The 20261-nt window shown below is 41.5% G+C and overlaps 1 protein-coding gene across 1 annotated transcript in view; it reads left to right on the top strand.

Annotated features, from left to right (window-relative positions):
- Positions 1-15375, top strand: part of LOC134659170 (uncharacterized) — a 43236-nt gene extending 27861 nt beyond the window's left edge. Inside the window, exons 4-21 of the mRNA XM_063514802.1 lie at positions 139-330; positions 622-773; positions 2152-2314; positions 2403-2439; positions 3341-3414; positions 3886-4001; positions 4467-4541; positions 5106-5216; positions 6411-6558; positions 7108-7186; positions 7441-7575; positions 8184-8309; positions 8797-8908; positions 9896-9964; positions 11208-11290; positions 12111-12190; positions 14231-14346; positions 15234-15375. Of these exons, the coding sequence (XP_063370872.1) occupies positions 139-330; positions 622-773; positions 2152-2314; positions 2403-2439; positions 3341-3414; positions 3886-4001; positions 4467-4541; positions 5106-5216; positions 6411-6558; positions 7108-7186; positions 7441-7575; positions 8184-8309; positions 8797-8908; positions 9896-9964; positions 11208-11290; positions 12111-12190; positions 14231-14346; positions 15234-15353 (1988 nt within the window). The 3' untranslated portion in view covers positions 15354-15375. The remainder of the gene's footprint in view (positions 1-138; positions 331-621; positions 774-2151; positions 2315-2402; positions 2440-3340; positions 3415-3885; positions 4002-4466; positions 4542-5105; positions 5217-6410; positions 6559-7107; positions 7187-7440; positions 7576-8183; positions 8310-8796; positions 8909-9895; positions 9965-11207; positions 11291-12110; positions 12191-14230; positions 14347-15233) is intronic.
- The last annotated feature ends 4886 nt before the right edge of the window (positions 15376-20261 follow it).

Here is a 20261-nt window from a genome sequence, read left to right as displayed (position 1 = left end):
AAATCATATTTCGTTCAAGAGCCGACGAAAGAACGAGCCGCGGTTCGAAATTCTAACTTAATTCTAAACATCTACTTAGTTGGCCGACGCGTTTTGCATAAATAGTTACCCCAATCAATATTTTTATTTCGTTCTCAGCATCCCAAACGCCGTACCGTCCGTACCGCCGTCCCGGCATCGTGCTGGACGATCCGGACTTCAAGCCGGCCGGCAGCCGTCGTCCGGTATCGGACGCCCCCGTCCTTACGGCACCTTTACCTGGATACGGAGAAATCTTCGATGTCACTGTGTCAGCCATTCAGGGACCTGGTGAAAAAGGCGGTGCGTCTGGTGAGTATCTAGACCTTGATTTGGAATTGACAGTTCTTGATGGGAACTTTGCTGATGAAGACCATTATATAATGGCACTTAGGTACTTGGCTGGTGCGATGACCCAAAATGAATCTTGGCCTCCAACACAAGAGCACGCCACTTTCTCCGATCCAGAACGGTATAACGCCAGCTTTCGCCGACGCCAAGCTCACGGAGATCTGCCGTCACTGTCCGTCCAACGATATTTAGGATGACCAACAGGACGGCGGCATTTAAAACTTAATAAAACTCTTTTCTTTTTAATTCCAGTTCACATTGAGAACGTGAACCCCATATCAGGGCACGCAGACGACGACATCATCGTGTCACCGTCGGGCGAGCAAGGCTTCGTGTCCATAGACGGCAAGCGGACTTATCTGAACCTGTTCGACACTTCCAGTCAACATGTGGAGCCTACTAGAGTGCAGAGCATACAGCATTCTGGTGAGTTTTGCTTCCAACTTTCTTTTCGTGGACGTACAAGTGAAGGTTGAAAGGACAGGAGCAATAGATTGTCTGTAGCCTTTTTCCATTGTTGTTATAGCGGCAACAGAAATACTGAAAATTAGGTATATCTGTGAAAATTTCAACTGTCTATCACGTTTCATGAGATACAGCCTGGTGACAGACCACTGTGACAGACAGACAGGCGGACAGTGGAGTTTTAGTAATAGGGTCCCGTTTTTACCCTTTTGGGTACGGAACCCTTAAAAAGAAAGATGGAAAGATTCACAGACTTCCAACAAGCTTTGAAAGCTCAGTTAGTTATTGAGAAATTGTATATATTTTGATTATTACGTTGTAGATACGTTTCTAATGTAAAACTAATGTTTGTAGCACCTCCGACACCAGTCCACCACCCCAGCCACCCATCGGCAGTGGGCTCAGGAGTAGCAGTTCCAGCAGACCCCGAGCCTGCGCCACCACGGCGACCACCAGCTTACCGCCCGAGACCGCGCCCACAAGCTACAGTCAGGTTTGTTTACCACAGTCCACCACCCCAGCCACCCGCCGGCAGTGGGCGCAGGAGTAGCAGTTCCCGCAGACCCCGAGCCTGCGCCACCACGGCGACCACCAGCTTACCGCCCGAGACCGCGCCCACAAGCTACAGTCAGGTTTGTTTACCACAGTCCACCACCCCAGCCACCCGCCGGCAGTGGGCGCAGGAGTAGCAGTTCCCGCAGACCCCGAGCCTGCGCCACCACGGCGACCACCAGCTTACCGCCCGAGACCGCGCCCACAAGCTACAGTCAGGTTTGTTTACCACAGTCCACCACCCCAGCCACCCGCCGGCAGTGGGCGCAGGAGTAGCAGTTCCCGCAGACCCCGAGCCTGCGCCACCACGGCGACCACCAGCTTACCGCCCGAGACCGCGCCCACAAGCTACAGTCAGGTTTGTTTACCACAGTCCACCACCCCAGCCACCCGCCGGCAGTGGGCGCAGGAGTAGCAGTTCCCGCAGACCCCGAGCCTGCGCCACCACGGCGACCACCAGCTTACCGCCCGAGACCGCGCCCACAAGCTACAGTCAGGTTTGTTTACCACAGTCCACCACCCCAGCCACCCGCCGGCAGTGGGCGCAGGAGTAGCAGTTCCCGCAGACCCCGAGCCTGCGCCACCACGGCGACCACCAGCTTACCGCCCGAGACCGCGCCCACAAGCTACAGTCAGGTTTGTTTACCACAGTCCACCACCCCAGCCACCCGCCGGCAGTGGGCGCAGGAGTAGCAGTTCCCGCAGACCCCGAGCCTGCGCCACCACGGCGACCACCAGCTTACCGCCCGAGACCGCGCCCACAAGCTACAGTCAGGTTTGTTTACCACAGTCCACCACCCCAGCCACCCGCCGGCAGTGGGCTCAGGAGTAGCAGTTCCAGCAGACCCCGAGCCTGCGCCACCACGGCGACCACCAGCTTACCGCCCGAGACCGCGCCCACAGGCTACAGTCAGGTTTGTTTACCACAGTCCACCACCCCAGCCACCCGCCGGCAGTGGGCGCAGGAGTAGCAGTTCCCGCAGACCCCGAGCCTGCGCCACCACGGCGACCACCAGCTTACCGCCCGAGACCGCGCCCACAAGCTACAGTCAGGTTTGTTTACCACAGTCCACCACCCCAGCCACCCGCCGGCAGTGGGCTCAGGAGTAGCAGTTCCAGCAGACCCCGAGCCTGCGCCACCACGGCGACCACCAGCTTACCGCCCGAGACCGCGCCCACAGGCTACAGTCAGGTTTGTTTACCACAGTCCACCACCCCAGCCACCCGCCGGCAGTGGGCGCAGGAGTAGCAGTTCCCGCAGACCCCGAGCCTGCGCCACCACGGCGACCACCAGCTTACCGCCCGAGACCGCGCCCACAAGCTACAGTCAGGTTTGTTTACCACAGTCCACCACCCCAGCCACCCGCCGGCAGTGGGCTCAGGAGTAGCAGTTCCAGCAGACCCCGAGCCTGCGCCACCACGGCGACCACCAGCTTACCGCCCGAGACCGCGCCCACAGGCTACAGTCAGGTTTGTTTACCACAGTCCACCACCCCAGCCACCCGCCGGCAGTGGGCGCAGGAGTAGCAGTTCCCGCAGACCCCGAGCCTGCGCCACCACGGCGACCACCAGCTTACCGCCCGAGACCGCGCCCACAGGCTACAGTCAGGTTTGTTTACCACACTAACGAAGCTACGATGAAACTTAACCCTATAAGTACACGCTGTACGCTGGGGTTCGAATCCGCAACCTGTGACTTTCAGCAGCACCAACGCAGTTTTCAAAAATCTCACGCGAGACAAAAGGCCTTTCGTGAGGTGTAGCTGTAAGTATTTAGGATGACTCACGTTAGGCCGGACCGTATCCGGGCCGGAGCTTCCGGCGCTTACTTTTCTATGACAGATGATAGAAAATGAAGCTCCGAAAGCTCCGGTCCGGACACAGTCCGATCTAACGTGAGTCATTCTTAGGTACGTAGATTAGTGATTCATAATAAATACCCATTTGTTTTCAGGATAGACACGTGTATAGTTGGCGACGACGCCACGTGTGACCAGGCGCAGAATGAGAAGTGCAGGACGGAAGCAGGTTAGTTGACTTTGGCCAATCAGCAGGTTTTCTTTATTTGGCGTAAAAATTGTTGATACCCGCTTCCCTTAAGGATTGGAAGATACAAGGGTGCACTAAGGGGTGACTTAAAGTTAAATTCAAGCATACTGCCGGTACAACTCCAAAGAGATACAGGTAACATTAATAACATAGGTACCTATAGTTCGTTCTTTTTAGCATTAGAAAAAAGGTAAACAATCTTGATGTGTCTTTTAATTGAAAAACACATTTTAAAAATAAGTTACGGCAAATATGTAACAATTATGAATCTAATACGATCATTTATATTCTTCCGCTTTCATAAATATAAGTTACTGATTTTTAAAAAGCGTTTTTCAATTAAAAGACATGTCAAGATCGCTTACCTTCTTTCTAATGCTAAAAAACACGAACTATAGAAAGGATGGTTGTAGATAAGTCTGATTCATTGTGCCCCATTTGTTGCCCCAGGTATATCCAGCTGCCAATGCCGGCCGGGCTACGCGCGGCGCACGCACCGCGACCCGTGCCGGCGTGTGGTCTCCCTCGTACTGAACCTGAGGGTAGACCGACTATATGATAAGCCGGTATATATCTATTTTATTCTAGGCTGTGCCTGCGACTTTGTCTGCTTAAAACTAGTATTTTCATATCCCACTCCCATAGTAAATTCTGCACCCTAGTGTAAATTTCATTCGATAGCGTGTCGTGACGTACGTGTTTGTGTATGGGATTATGAGTTACCAAAATATCCCGCTTGGCGCGCTGCTCAAAATTCCATACAAGATGAGACTTAACGCAAACGCGTACACACATCACGCTATCTAATTAAATTTACACTAGGAGTTCCGACCCTCCAAGGGATGATTTCCAACATAAAACCTATTTCTATGTCATCTAAAGCAGTTAAGCCGTTTAAGTGTAATAGACGGTTCAAGATCCCAATGACCTCGTACACTTTGTAATAGCTATAGAAAGGATCGATTATATGATTGACACTAACTAACGACAACTCTACGTATCCCATAAAACCGAAAACTATTGATTTTCAGATGACATGGGATAACAAGTTGACGGACAAGGATTCCGAGCTGTATCAACAGTTGAGCTACGAGGCACTTAGAGCTGTAAGTATTTCTTATGCTAATTTAATTGTAAATATATTCAAAATGACAGAATATTTAGGTGTGTACAACCAGAAAAATAAAAACACTTAAATACCGTAAAATGGGGTGAGTAGGGTTCGCGGGGAGAGTTGGGTTATGAATGGGGAAAGAAGGGATGAAAGGGGGGTGAGATGGGTTTTAAGGCTACTGCTACAAAAATAATGTATTCCAATTTAAAATGTAGCTATAGCTACTCATAATAAAAAAAATCGATTCAACAATCTTCCAAAATCACCTTTGTATGAAATCCCATCTCACCCCAATTACGAGGGACTACGGGGTGAGGTGGGATTTCCTGTTTATCGTCAAAGTTATGAAATTGAACTACCCAAAATAAAATATAAACTAAAATACAAACGTCCGGAACACTTATTATAAACACCATTCAGTTTGCATATGTAAAAATAAAATGTTATCGAGGTTTGAATGTCAGTTTTGCCCCTACTCACCCCATTTTACAGTATTCTGTATTTTTTGAACCTCTGGAAATATTGTCTTGTAAAATTGATTAATTTTGCCCCACAGATCGACTCTGCATTCTCAATGACACCGTTCTCTGACGAGTTCGTGAGCGGGTCTATAAACTCGGTGCACCGTGAGCTTGGCTCGGGCGTCTACGTTAACTACACTATATTGGTAAGTTTGAAGATGTTTATGGATTGATTCATCGTGCCCTACAGATTACGTCACTGGTTGTATCTTGTTCGTGCACTTTTGAACAAAGTAATTACTTAGTTACTTAGTTAGTTTTAGTGGACATTTCTGCAATTCGACAACCACTGCATGTGCCTATTTTGCGTGAAAAACGAAGTAGCGCTGTCTAACAACCCCAGCTTCTCCACGAAACCTAGCAAAATTTTCAGCTTGCTGTCTTCTTTAATCTGCAACATTCTTCTTAAGTTTAATAAATGAATTCATCGTACGCCACTGATTAGCAAACGTCCAGGGATTCATCGTGCCCCACTGATTAGCAAACGTCCAAGTATTAATCATGCCCCACTGATTAGATAACTTCCAGGGATTCATCGTGCCCTACTGATTAGCAAACGTCCAAGGATTAATCATGCCCCACTAGAGAATTTCCAGGGATTCATCGTGCCCCACTGATTAGCAAACGTCCAAGGATTAATCATGCCCCACCAATTAGTGAACTTCCGGGGATTCATCGTGCCCCACTGATTAGCAAACGTCCAATGATTAATCATGACCCACTGATTAGAGAACTTCCAGGGATTTATCGTGCCCCACTGATTAGCAAACGTCCAAGGATTAATCATGCCCCACTGATTAGTGAACTTCCAGGGATTCATCGTGCCCCACTGATTAGCAAACGTCCAAGGATTAATCATGCCCCACTGATTAGAGAACTTCCAGGGATTCATCGTGCCCCACTGATTAGCAAAAGTCCAAGGATTAATCATGCCCCACTGATTAGTGAACTTCCAGGGATTCATCGTGCCCCACTGATTAGCAAACGTCCAAGGATTAATCATGCCCCACTGATTAGAGAACTTCCAGGGATTCATCGTGCCCCACTGATTAGCAAACGTCCAAGGATTAATCATGCCCCACTGATTAGTGAACTTCCAGGGATTTATCGTGCCCCACTGATTAGCAAACGTCCAAGGATTAATCATGCCCCACTGATTAGAGAACTTTCAGGGATTCATCGTGCCCCACTGATTAGCAAACGTCCAAGGATTAATCATGCCCCTTAGATCAGCGAACGTCTTGACTTGTCATTGTAAAGTCCGTGCAGATTTAGCTTCGTCCAATTCTACAAGCGTGCTAGTAATAATTATAACACAATAATAGTAACTTACCCCACAGATGTCGGAGTCAGGAGAGATGCTACGACCAGCCGTGGGCGCCGAGATCCACAAGCAAGTGCTGGGCGTCCTGCGGCGCCGGTCTAATAACGTCGGGGCTTCTGCTCTGTGGGTAGATCACCTCGCCGGTGCTGTGGCTCCACTTAAAGGTACATCTACCACTTATCCCACAGATGTCGGAGTCAGGAGAGATGCCCAGCAGTGGGCGCCGGTCTAACAACGTGGGGGCTTCTGCTCTGTGGGTGGATCATCTCGCCGGTGCTGTGGCTCCACTTAAAGGTACATCTACCACTTATCCTACAGGTGTCGGAGTCAGAGATGTCCAGCAGTGGGCGCCGGTCTAACAACGTGGGGGCTTCTGCTCTGTGGGTGGATGTACTTAGAATCTAGATAAATAAATAAATAAATTAATTAATAAATATTAATAGTCATTTTTACACAAATTGACTAAGCACCACGGTAAGCTCAAGAAGGCTTGTGTTGTGGGTACTCAGACAACGATAGATATAATATACAAATACTTAAATACATAGAAAACAACCATGACTCAGGAACAAATATCTGTGCTCGTCACACAAATAAATGCCCTTACTGGGATTCGAACCCAGGACCGCGGCTTCACAATTAATAATAATTACATTATATTGCGGCTAGATAATTGGTTACAAAATGATTCAATATATTTTTGTTTATTTCAGATCTAGATGAATGCGCATCTCCAGAGTACAACGACTGTCACCAGCTAGCTCATTGCATCAACACCTGGGGAGGCTTCCGGTAAGACAAACTCATCACCTTTGCGCTTTTCCTGTTGCATCCTAAAATAATTTATTTACAACCTAAGTCGCAATAATCACAGGATTTTATCCAAAACGAAACTTTTTTGCCGCAACATTAACTGATTCAGTTTTCCCCTACCATAATTACCGATAAATGTGAAACATTCGGTGTTTAAATAGGTATTTGTTGCTCAAGCTAGCAAAATACTGTCAGTCTGATATTTAGTTTAGGCAACTATTCATCTGTTTCAGGTGCTCATGCCCAGACACGACTCTAGACGCTCAAGAATCAGGACAGTTAGCTGGAAGAGATTGCCGCGCGTGCGGCAGCAGCCACTGTAACGAGAGGGGCACCTGTCACTACGCCAACCGACGCCCTACTTGCAGGTAATAGCAACTCAATATTCTCGCCTGTCCCCGACTTACATGACATAAGCGGGGACAGAGAGGAATAATATAATTTCAAAACTATTCTCGGGCGAAACTGCCGCGAAACGTAATTAATTTAACGAACAATACTTGGAAGTAAGTGTAATATTCGCTGTTAAATGTAAATTGAATTGGTCCTTTTATTCCTAATATAATTGGTAAAGCGATCGCCAAGATCGATTATTTTTTAATGTTTACAAAACTGTAAGAATTAAGCTTAGAATAAATTTAAAAGTGGAAAAATTACTGTCTTGGGTGAGACTTGAACTCACGGCCTCTGGATCGATATTCCAGCGCTCTGCCATCTGAGCCACCAAGACCTCACCCATAGCCAAAGCAAATCTTTCCACCATATTATGGGTCTAGGGGACCCTTAACGACATCTACCGTAAGAGCGTTACACTTAAACGGCTATCGGAGTCCAAGTGATATTGGAAATTCACCAGTTACGATGTCCTACCCATACTAATTTATTTTTTTACAAGCAGAAACTATTAAGCTTAGAATAAATTTAAAAGTGAAGTAAAGTTTTTAGAAGAGTTGTTAAAAGAAACCATTTCTTGCAGCTGTTCGTCGGGATACTACGGCTCCACGTGCGAGGTGGACGGCGAGGTGGTGGGCGTGGCGGTCGGCGCGTCCCTGGCCGCTGCACTAGTCATCGCTGCAACGTTGGCTGCACTTCTCAGTTGGAGGTATTAGACCATAAGCATCATTGTTTCCGTGTATAATGTTTTATTATTTATCTTGTGTATATATAGTCGCCCGGTACCCCTTACAGTTATTTGAAATGCCCTAACAGGGTGCCATGTGTTCTCACGACCTTTTACTGTAACAACTAAATGTACCATGGTTTCGCAATAAGGAATTCTATTCTATTCAGTATGGGGTTAGGTTAAATTGATTTTACATTTTCCCCAAACATTCATTATTATTATTATCTTATTTTACACCTTTAAACGAGCAATTCTTGTATATTTATTTATTTATATGTCTATATATTTCGGGGATCTCGGGGACGGCTCTAACGATTTCGATGAAATTTGCTATATGGGGGTTTTCGGGGACAAAAAATCCTTCTAGCTAGGTCTTAGGTTAGGAAAACGCGCATTTTCGAGTTTTTATATGTTTTCCAAGCAAAGCTCGGTCTCCCAGATATTAATTGTATGAATCGTGTTACAGTCGCAAATGGTCCCGTGAGCAGAAGGCGGTGGGCACGGGGTCGCCGGTGTTCAGCTACATGCAGGGAGTCAACACCATCAAGGCGCCACCAGTAGGCGGCCCGCCGTACCAGGTTATTTTACACTCATTACAGTCGCATTGTCAACTATTAGTTATTCTGTGGCATTGTTTCTTTGATTCATTTTGCCCTAACTTCGACATTCTGCTGATTCATTTTGCCCCACTGTTATACTTAAAGCGCCTATTTTTTTGACGGCCGGTCTGGCCTAGTTGGGTAGTGACCCTGCCTGCTAAACCGATGGTCCTGGGTTCCAATCCCGGTAAGGGCATTTATTTGTGTGATGAACACTAATATTTGTTCCGGAGTCATGGATGTTTTCTATGTATATAAGTATGTATTTATCTATATAAGTATGTATATCGTCGCCTAGTACCCATAGTACAAGCTTTGCTTAGTTTGGGGCTAGGTTGATCTGTGTAAGATGTCCCCCAATATTTATTTATTTATTGTTTCTTTGATTCATTTTGTCCTAACTTCGACATTCTGCTGATTCATTTTGCCCCACTGTTATACTTAAAGCGCCTATTTTTTTGACGGCCAGTCTGGCCTAGTGGGTGTGACCCTGCGTGTGAAGCCGATGGTCCTGGGTTCAAATCCCGGTAAGGGCATTTATTTGTGTGATGAGCACAGGTATTCGTTCCTGAGTCTTGGGTGTTTTCTATGTATTTAATTATATTATATTTATCGTTGTCTGAGTAGGTACCCACAACACAAGCCTACTTGAGCTTACCGTGGGACTTAGTCAATTTGTGTAAGAATGTCCCTATAATATTAAATTTATTTATTTTTTGTTAAGTACCTTGATACATTTTGCCCCACCGTTAAGTTTATTTTGGGATAAAAATATTTCGTTCCACGACTCTTCTTTCCGCACAGACTTTAGATGGTGGTCGAAGTTGGATTTAAAGCATTTGAAAACTGAAAATGCTGGTTCAAACCCAGCCCAGATATTTTAATTTACATTTACTTTGTGTTATTTATTATTTCTCATAAAACATTACCATACAAATACCTACATCAACTGTATTTTGTGTATAGGTGACGCTGGAGGAACGAATGCGTTGGGCGCAGATCGCCGAGGCGATGGCCCAGTCTAACCACTACGCGGTAATGTGTAGTAATGTGGTGTATTCCCATTTGTCCCCGCCTCATGTAGGTATAGTCCGACCAGTGCCGGCCCGAGCCCTTGATCAGGGTAGAGCGAAATCGGGTTTTGGCGCTCTTCGCTGAAGTTTTCAAGCGTATTTTCCACCCCCCCTCGCCACTCTCGCGTCTTTTAAAACATTTTTTTTCTCATTTGCCATTTTGGCGCCCCCCTTGCCATCCCGCGCCTACAGCGGTCGCTCCACTCGCTCTACCCTAGATCCGGCCCTGAGTCCGACAAGAAATTTTAAAGTGGCAACATTGAGTGTCATCCCTTAAGCTTTGGATTCCTCCGAAAACGGTGCCGTCATATAGCGGCCGTCATATAGCGGCCGCAAAAGACGGCCGTCTTTACGGTGACGACATGTAGAAAGTACCACGGCGTCATAACACACCGTCATCCACCAAGGTCAAAGCGGCAAATTTGAAAAATGTAGGCGCGATGGGATAACCTCCCATAGAAAATTTGAATTTCGCGCCTTTTCCTACTGACAAGATTTGCTTGATCATCTATAATTTACTTGGAGGATGAAATATCATCAGAAGAGGAAAATAATCGTAGTACGGAATCATTTATTCAAATCTCGTGTCATTTATTCAAAATGGCGTCACCGCTATCTAATAAAACGTTCACGAAACTATCGACACCGTCATGACGGCCGTCATCTTACGTTACGTTGACAGTCAACGTAACGTAACGCCGTCTAGGAAACCGCGCCATCTTGTTTACATAGACAACGTTCTAGTGACGTCAGTCAACGCTATATAGCGGCCGTAATATGACGGCACCGTTTTCGGAGGAATCCAAAGCTTTACGTTGACAATCAACGTAACGTAACGCCGTCTAGGAAACCGCGCCATCTTGTTTACATAGACTACGTTCTAGTGACATCAGTCAACGCTATATAGCGGCCGTAATATGACGGCACCGTTTTCGGAGGAATCCAAAGCTTTAGATTGATTTTTAAATTTCTACAATATCTTGTCGGATTGTATGGCGGCGGTTGGCGGGCGGACACGTGGGGCGGGGACAAATGGGAATAGGTACACTAGTAATGTTTACTTCTAATGAATCTATTTATATATAAATAATCTATTTATGATGTTATATAAATTATATAATATGTACCTACTTATATTCATTTGTAAGGTATATATTTATGGGCCTTACTGGGCTATTATGTTAAAGTAATTGGTGTGTTTCCAGACGGAGAACCAGACGATGGCGACTCGGCCGTCGTCGGCCATGTTCGGCGGCTACCCCACGCTGCCGCCCGTGCCCATGCCCAGGTACTGTACTAATATACTAAATATAAACTAAGTCCCACGTTGTTAAGCGTCACTTGCACCATCCCACTGACCCGGGGTTAAGCGGTTAAACCGTTAACCCAGTGCCAAAATGTACTGGTAACCCTGGCAACTACAGGTTTCACCGGTTAACCTAAGGTTAGTCGAATGGTGCAAGTGGCGCTAAGAGTTTAAAAGGTGTAGCCAAGTGTGAAGCAATTAACCGTCAAGTGATTAAGTCATAATTTTGGTACATTTATATATATCTAAGTCATCAGCTGGTGACGCTGGCCCTTCAACCTTGTTTTCCCTACAAAACTATGAATTGTTGTCTCACATGGTTTGTTGCCTACAGAACTATGAATCGTTGTCTCACATGGTTTGTTGCCTACAGAAATATGAATTGTTGTCTCACATGGTTTGTTGCCTACAGAACTATAAATTGTTGTCTCACATGGTTTGTTGACTACAGAACTATAAATTGTTGTCTCACATGGTTTGTTGCCTACAGAACTATGAATTGTTGTCTCACATGGTTTGTTGCCTACAGAACTATAAATTGTTGTCTCACATGGTTTGTTGACTACAGAACTATGAATTGTTGTCTCACATGGTTTGTTGCCTACAGAACTATAAATTGTTATCTCACATGGTTTGTTGCCTACAGAACTATGAATTGTTGTCTCACATGGTTTGTTGACTACAGAACTATAAATTGTTGTCTCACATGGTTTGTTGCCTACAGAACTATGAATTGTTGTCTCACATGGTTTGTTGCCTACAGAACTATGAACTGTTGTCTCAAATGGTATGTTGTCTACAGATTGGGCCTGCACCACTCGGGCACGCTGAACACAATGGCGTCGCGCGCCAACACCGCGGGCTCGCACCACAACCTCTATGGTGAGTAAAAGTTCAATCCACTTACAAATAACTTTCGTAATTTTTTTATCCAACAAGATACGGAAACTGTTATGACTAAGGACAAACCAAAGAAAGTCTGCAGCGCAATAATTTGACATCGAATTAAAAAACTACATATGGCAATGTTTTTTAAGCAGTCAGTAAACGTCATGCACTATGTATGTGTTTGTCAAAATCGTTTAAATATTCATTGTGTTTTGTGATGAACGGAATAAACATGGTGAAACCTTACAAAACCGGCGTGCGGGAGTTACTTTTCCGCATGACGAATAATTTTACACTTGTAAAAAGTCAGCACGAGGCGATTCAAGCTGAAAAACGACAATGTTTACAAAATTTGGAGTTGATGACGGGTAAGTGGAATGAATCATCTTAATACTTCACCATATGTACCTACTTAGATAATATAATATTGGTTTAGACTAAGGTTTCACAGCAAATTGAACACACCTAATAGGTATAGGCATACTTATGAACTTCCTCTAACATTTCGAGAAACTCATTGGTACTAGCCGGGTTTTGAGCTCGAACCCACAACCTCCATGCTTATGCTCACGGCATGGGTACCTACTAGTTAAAGCTAAAATTAATTTTTAATATATGTTTATTGTTTTAATGGTTTATTTCGTTTTTCCGAAAACTAGTTCGCAAATTGCGGGCAATTTCTCTGTCAATCTAATTACGCCTTAACGGGAGTAAAAGAGAAAGATGCTCGCATATTGAGAACTTCGGTGTTCGCGGTAGGCCCTCTGTACCTATTTACCGCCGTCGCGGATATTACAAAAGCTTATTAATTTTGATGAAGCCAAATGTCACATTCTCCCAATATTATTTATCAATATTAGTATATGTCTACATATTAATAGTGACATCTATTGTTGGAATGAAATTTTACCATAAAAATTAAGCTGTGCATACAGCTTCATTTTTTCATAGACGGTAAATATGGTAGAAATTTCACAAGTATCAAGACTATTTAATCCATTTTCTGTGGTGTTGTCGCATACTGATTTTTAAAAACTACTTTTAATCTAGCGCTGCAGACTTTCTTTGGTTTGTCTCTAGCAGTTTATGTATGTAGGTATGTTCGTGTCGTGTCCATCGTAGCATTAACTACTGAGCCGATTTTGGTGAGAGAGGTGTCAAATGGACTCGTTTTTATGACGCTGGTGAATATGCAGGCTATATACTTACTTGAACATTTTTGTTACCTACGTAATTTACGTAGTCGGGTTGAGGTTTTTCATACGTTTTGATTTAAATCCTTTGACCGCTAAAGACGTCAACTGACGCGCGCGGCTATATAATCATAATCATAATCATCGCATTTATTCGTGATAAACTATAACATACACAAGTACACAACAAACAGAGAAAATTAAACATAATATAAATACATAGTTTACCACGAAATGGTCCCGCCTCAGCATAATGCTAACCCAGAAGTCAGCGCTGATCTTCCGGCGAGGCCATTTGTGGGTCACGAAACGAAACGCAGCTGTACGACACGGCCCCATAATAATCCCATCATATATCCCATCGTCAACCTTCGTGCATTCCAACAAGGTTGACGATGACGCGCCGCGCGCGATGGGCGTGGCGTTCTAAGAGTTATGAAACACTACAGGGTTCGTTAAATGTCAAGAAGTTAATGTTGACCCCTAATAATGTCTGATGCAGATTGCCTATTCTGATCGCTCCCAAATGCCGGCTCGCGAAGTCACGAAAGTCACTAAATATCATGGGACCAACTCTTTATAACTCTGTACCGACTTATATAAAGGAAGCTAAAAGTGACACAATATTTAACAAAAAGCTAAAATCGTTACTTATAGAAAAAGCATACTATTCAATAGATGAATTCATAGAGTCTATGCGAAACGATCATTGATCCAAAAAATCTATAATATAATATTAAATTATAATTGTTAATAAATTTGTTATTTTTAAGAACGATTGAATGACTTGTAAAATGTAGTTAATTTTACCAATAAAGATCTGTATCTGTATCTGCACCAGGCTACACGAACCACATGGCGACGGAGTCATCATCATCTGAAGCGTCGTCGCACGCGCAGGAGCGCGCCGACCTGCTGCACGCGCCGCGCCCCAAGTCGCGCGCGCGCAGCCTGCACGTGAGTACTAGCATTTCTGTTTTTTATCCTGTGACATTTTCATTGGCCATTTTACTACACAATCAGGCTCAGAATGTTTTTGAACAAATTAGCCAGATCGCTTGGAAAAATTAGGGCAAATAAAACAAGGGAATACACCCCATTTGTCCCCACCTCACGAGACCGAGATTTCACGTAATAGTAGTCTTTACTTGGGGGGTCATATTAACTCTTCTTGACATATTGATATTTCAAAGTGAAGCTATTGTTTTTAAAGAAGCTAAATATCTCCGAAGTTTTCACTTACCTATTTACATAATGATAAATTGATAATTATGTCTCAGAACTTTCTTGTTATGGTTCCGTAGTCCACTAGGAAACCTTATAGTTAGTAATAAACCATGAAATAGTTATTTTCGATACAAGTGCGAAAAAGAGGAAATTCGAAACGAGTGGCGATAAATTAAAACACGACCGAAGGGAGTGTTTTAAATCGACACGAGTTGCGAATTACCTATTCGCACGTGTATCGAACAACGTTTTACAGTACATATGGTACTTTAAAATTTCGACATACGCACGAAAAGTGCTGTTTTACGCACTAGTGCGGAAAAGTAGCCCCATATGTACTGTAAAGTTAGTTCTAAGCTAAGGCAAAACTTACATTGTTTATATTTTATTGCGCTGTTTTTTTCCCTCCCTACTCTTGTTCTTACATTTATCTTGCTACCCATTTATTTCTTGCATACGGTAAATTCTACTAACTAGAGGTTGTCTGGGAGAGATCGCTTTTTAGCGATAAGGCCGCCTGTTGTTGCTCAGCTCGTTATGTTAATTGTAATGTATTTAATATTGTTTTAATTGTGCACAATTACTACTACTACATTAACAAAAACTCGTCTCCCCAGAACCAAACCGGCATCTACTACGACGTGGAGTACGAGAACGCGGAACCCATCTACGGGACCAAGGGCATTCCCTTATCCACGTACACGGTGAGCCGCGGCCCGCCCTTCTACCGCGCCTAGTACTTGTAGTGTCGCTGGCCAACTTGCCTAACACTTGGCTTCAAATACACTGATCCTTTAGGCCCGTCTCCTATAAACGCCATCGGCCGCTTACAGCGTCTGCGTCACGATGCTTACTATAAAGATGTACTGTTGTGGTCTGTTTTAGACGTCGACGTCAGCGTCTTTTTTGTTCAAAAACGTTGACGCTGACGCCGCGTACAGCATAAAATAGGAGACCAGGGCCTTAACCTCTAGCCGTCCATACGTCAAACCTTGCCAAGCAATATGAAATTTTATTTTGTCAACACAAAGTTCAAATTAGAATGCAAGAGGAGACCTTTTTATAGGTCTCTGGGCTAGAGGTTAACCTTTTCGACGCCGTGTCAAACACAAAAGCTGTCACGCTGAAGCCACGTCACCGAAGTGTCAAAACTGAAATTGAACTTTATGCATAATATGCACGTAGGTATGTTGCTGTGGTCCGTGACCGATTAATCGGTCTTTGGCGTTGAACCTACGGTGCGGATATATCGGTCATTGGCGTTCAAAAGGTTAAATAGACATTTATATTTCCTAAAAATTAGAGAATGGTGACAATTACAAGGAATTAAATATAGACACAATAGACAGCTGTTTAACAGAAAATCGCTAGTTTTTATACTCGGAAAAGTAGCGCATGGTAAACAATGTACTTAGTGCAAGTTTACAGCACTTGGAAACTTAACCCCTCGTATGCTTTAGACACGGATCCGTGCGTGCCGTGCGTGGGAATTTAAATCTATTGTTTTAAATGTCAAGGTCATTTTTTCCAATTATCAAATCTGACAGGCCGCATACGGCGGGTTAAAATAATTTTTTTATTACGGCATTGTGATCATCTCCAGCCTGTTTATGGTATATAATAAAACTTGTGTAGAAAACAAATAATCTGAAGCTGAATAATGACTTAAAGGCGGACGATTTGCTATTGCTTGTCAAATAGAGTAGAAAGTCTTAAATTCGATGCATTTACAACGAAATGAACATGAAACGCCGTCTATAAGCAAAGTTTTAATTTTTCTTTCGCGATGCGTATATTTTATAATATATTATAATGTATTGAGTCTTCTCAAAATACGAGTACTTAGATAAGAATAGTTAAGAAAATACTAAGATTGTACATAATATTTTATTTAATTATTAACAATAAGTCAAGATATTTTAAATATTTCCTTTTCGGGCCATCGACACAATAGTTTTTTTGTTACTTTCAACGAAATCTTTAGACTGAATTAAAATAGATTTAAGAAGTTTTGTTTTTGATTTTTTAAACAGTTATGTAGTTTTTATTTTATTTGTGAAAAACAGAGATTTTTGAGCATTGTACATATTTTTATCGAATTAACATAGTCATTGTAAACTTAAGGTTGCATTTATAAAATATCCAGTTTTTATGTATACAGAAAAATAGTTATAAGACATTATATGTATCTATCATATTTAATTACATTTAAATATTAAAACCGATTTTTTGTTTCATTTTTTCCCACTCACTGAAACCCTTTAGCATATCAACAAAACAACGAAGTGATTGAATATATCAGGCCCCGTAGCCAACGTGCCAATCGCTAACGCTCCGTAGCGATCGAAACGCAACTGTCACTGTCGCACTAATATGGAAGAGTGATAGAGAGACAAAAAGCGATTCGATAGCGAAGCGATAACGATTGTCACTTTGGCTAGACCGCCTGGTGTATCCATTTTAGAATCCATTTTCGAAAATAGCCGAATGCACCTTAGCCTTGAATTTAGAATAGGTAAAGTCTATTTTTTTATTCGGTAGACTAAAATGACATTTCATAGTATGAACATCATGTGTCATTTCATACTATGAAATGTAATTTTAGTCTACCGAATAAAAAAATAGACTTTACCTAGTTTTTTAGCATTACAAATAAGAGAGACGATCTTGAAAAACACTTCTGAAAAATAGTCTTTTTATTGAAAAACACTTCTGAAAAATAAGTTACTTATAGCACATATGTAACAATTATATAGCAAGGATAAGGATATATATTTACATTATTTTGGTTTCATAAGAGTTACAATTTTTTACAGCATTTTTCATTAAAAAGGCATGCCAAGATACTTTACCATTTTTCTAATGCTATTAGTAATATTTACTAAAACGAGGTATAGATTTTTTGTGTACAGTCAGCTGCAGAGAAAGGTGACCCCCCTGCATACAGTGTATGCAGGGGGGGGGGGTCACCTTTCTCTGCAGCTGATTGTACGTATAAGCAAGTATGAGGGTATGTGTGTAGGTATGTATGTGTACTGTTTGATTGTATGTTCGTTCCTTTGTCATGTCCTACACCCTGTCGGCTTTTATTTATTTTATTAACCTTTTCGACGCCGTGTCAAACACAAAAGCTGTCACTCAGACGCCACGAGCCGAAGTTGAACTTTATGTATATGCACGTAGGTCGATGTTGCTCTGTGGTCTGTGGATTAATCGGTCTTTGGCGTTGAACCTACGGTGCGGATATATCGGTCATTGGCGTCCAAAAGGTTAACGAATAAATAAGTTCCTAGCAGTGGAAGTGATTTTTGGGAAAATACGGAAATAAAACAAGAACTACAATTAGTTATTTATTACACCCATACTGTAATGTAAGTTACAAATAAACCCCACAGAGGGCGCTACCGACGACAAACAATAAACTTATAAATCAAAAGCGATTTAAACAAAAACAATAATAATTAGTGATTTTATTTGGTTTTCCCTATAGAGGTTACAACTGTATAATATATTATAATAAAGAAGTATCAAAAAAATATTCACGTGAGAACTGTATGCGTTCGAGACTTAATTAATATTCAGAAGACATTAAATAAAATAACAATGCATATTTATTTATACAGAGTAATTTTAAACGTAATACATAATCGGTAAACGTGCTACCATTATAATAAGATTAGATTTTCACTCTTGTACTTTTACATTTTTTTTTCATTCATTTGTTTGTAAATAACTGCCCCAGTAAGTATTTGTAACTTATTTAAAATTAATCTGTAGAATTCATAATATCAGGCATACAGTTCGCACGCAAGATCTACACAGTATATAATTATATTAGATTTCAAGATTACATAGTCGTAACTATATTTATATTAATAATAATAAGACACCAGATTAGCCTGACGTTAGGCCAACGTCATAATTATTACAAACTTAGCTGCAAAACTCACGTTTTGTTTTAGGTTTGTTGCCTCGACATGTACAGTCGGCGTCATATATATCTAAGCGCTAAAATTTATAAAAATACAAAAACATATCAATTCTTTGACTTTTTTGTATTTAACAGATGTTTAACGCTTTATATTTGACACAGACAGTCCCAATAACTTATATTTATTTTACTGAGTATAGTTAATCATCATAATTATATTATATGAAATATATGTAAAGTTAATATAGACATAAATCTATTTGATTGGTGTTATATTACCTCCAGTGGACGTGTCGCTTGCGCGGGCTCCTTATATTAATATAATATAATATTAATATACAAAATATTATTTATCACACGCTTAATAATATATTACCGAATTCAAACACTAAAGCCGTTCAAATAAAACATATATTGGAATTATGTATTATATATTTAAGCGTGCTGGAATACATTCAAGCGAAATTAAGGCACAATTATACATATTTTATACAGGATGTTCTTCAGACCACAGTCGACGTCGCCATTATTTTTCTATAAAAAAATAAATCATATATCATAATTTGTTTACATTGAAATAAATATGTCACAAGCATTAGACATAATCTCAGATATACGCGCGATCTATAAAAAGCTTTTCAATGACACCCTACCATATAAATGCTTATTAACAAACTATTTTACGACATCTATAAATATATTTAAGCAATATGACCCATAATTAATATCCAGATGCACTAGTGAATAAATCAAAAATATCTGAGACTATTAGGTACCTAACTGTTACAATAATTAGTACTTAAAGTAGTTTTATAAAAGCTACGTCGGCTCAACCGCTCATACATATAGTATGGACGACTGAGCTATGCCTTACATATTACTTGTTATTTTTAATTGCACCCTACACATCACATATTATATATAAATTATGTACAAAAATGGTTGTTCATGGCACGTTTGTGGGTAAATTTGATATAACATTATTTAATATTATATCAAAAGTACCTGTAGTTAAATTAGATGTTACGCATTGTAATAAAATTCAATTTGTAATAAATTTAAAGACATTAGAAGGGTTTATTTATTTATTTAAAGGCACGGTTGTAAATAAATGTTTCCATGGCACATTTGGTTTTGGCTCCAAGACTAGGGGCGTGGGGAACATTTTACAACATTTTTTCATTTTTATCTCGTAATTTTACTCATTTATCACCCTTTTATATTTTGGGACATACTCGTAATAAATACATTTTATAGATATATATGGCAAGAAATATAATAATCTAAATTTAACCTAAAAATATATATGTTAATAAAGTAGTCTTATATAGCTACCTCTGACTTTTTTTATGAAAGTACATATTTTAATTGAAAAGGGATCTAAGTTTTTCCACTCGCACAATTTTAGTCTATATTCCATTTTTTTTTTAATTTTATTTTACTTTAGTATCATATTTTTAAATTCATCTTTGTGTTTATTGAAAAATCTTTTTCTTATATCCCCACGCCCCTTCTCGTCTGCTGCCTTGCTTTGTTTTTTATAAATTTCATATTTCATAATATAATATATTTTAAGGCATAAATATAAGGTACCCAAAGGGTTAGCACTTCGTGAGTCGACTAGGAGCTTCAATTATTTTTATTTATTAAAAGTATTATTATAAATTTAAGGCAATCGTTTAAGTAACATTATCGCGTATTATTATTTAATTTT

Source organism: Cydia amplana, chromosome 24 (genome assembly GCF_948474715.1).
Source record: "Cydia amplana chromosome 24, ilCydAmpl1.1, whole genome shotgun sequence".
Lineage (NCBI taxonomy): Eukaryota > Metazoa > Arthropoda > Insecta > Lepidoptera > Tortricidae > Cydia > Cydia amplana.
The sequence above is the reverse complement of the archived record's forward strand: the minus strand, read 5'-3'. Positions and strand labels throughout refer to the sequence as shown.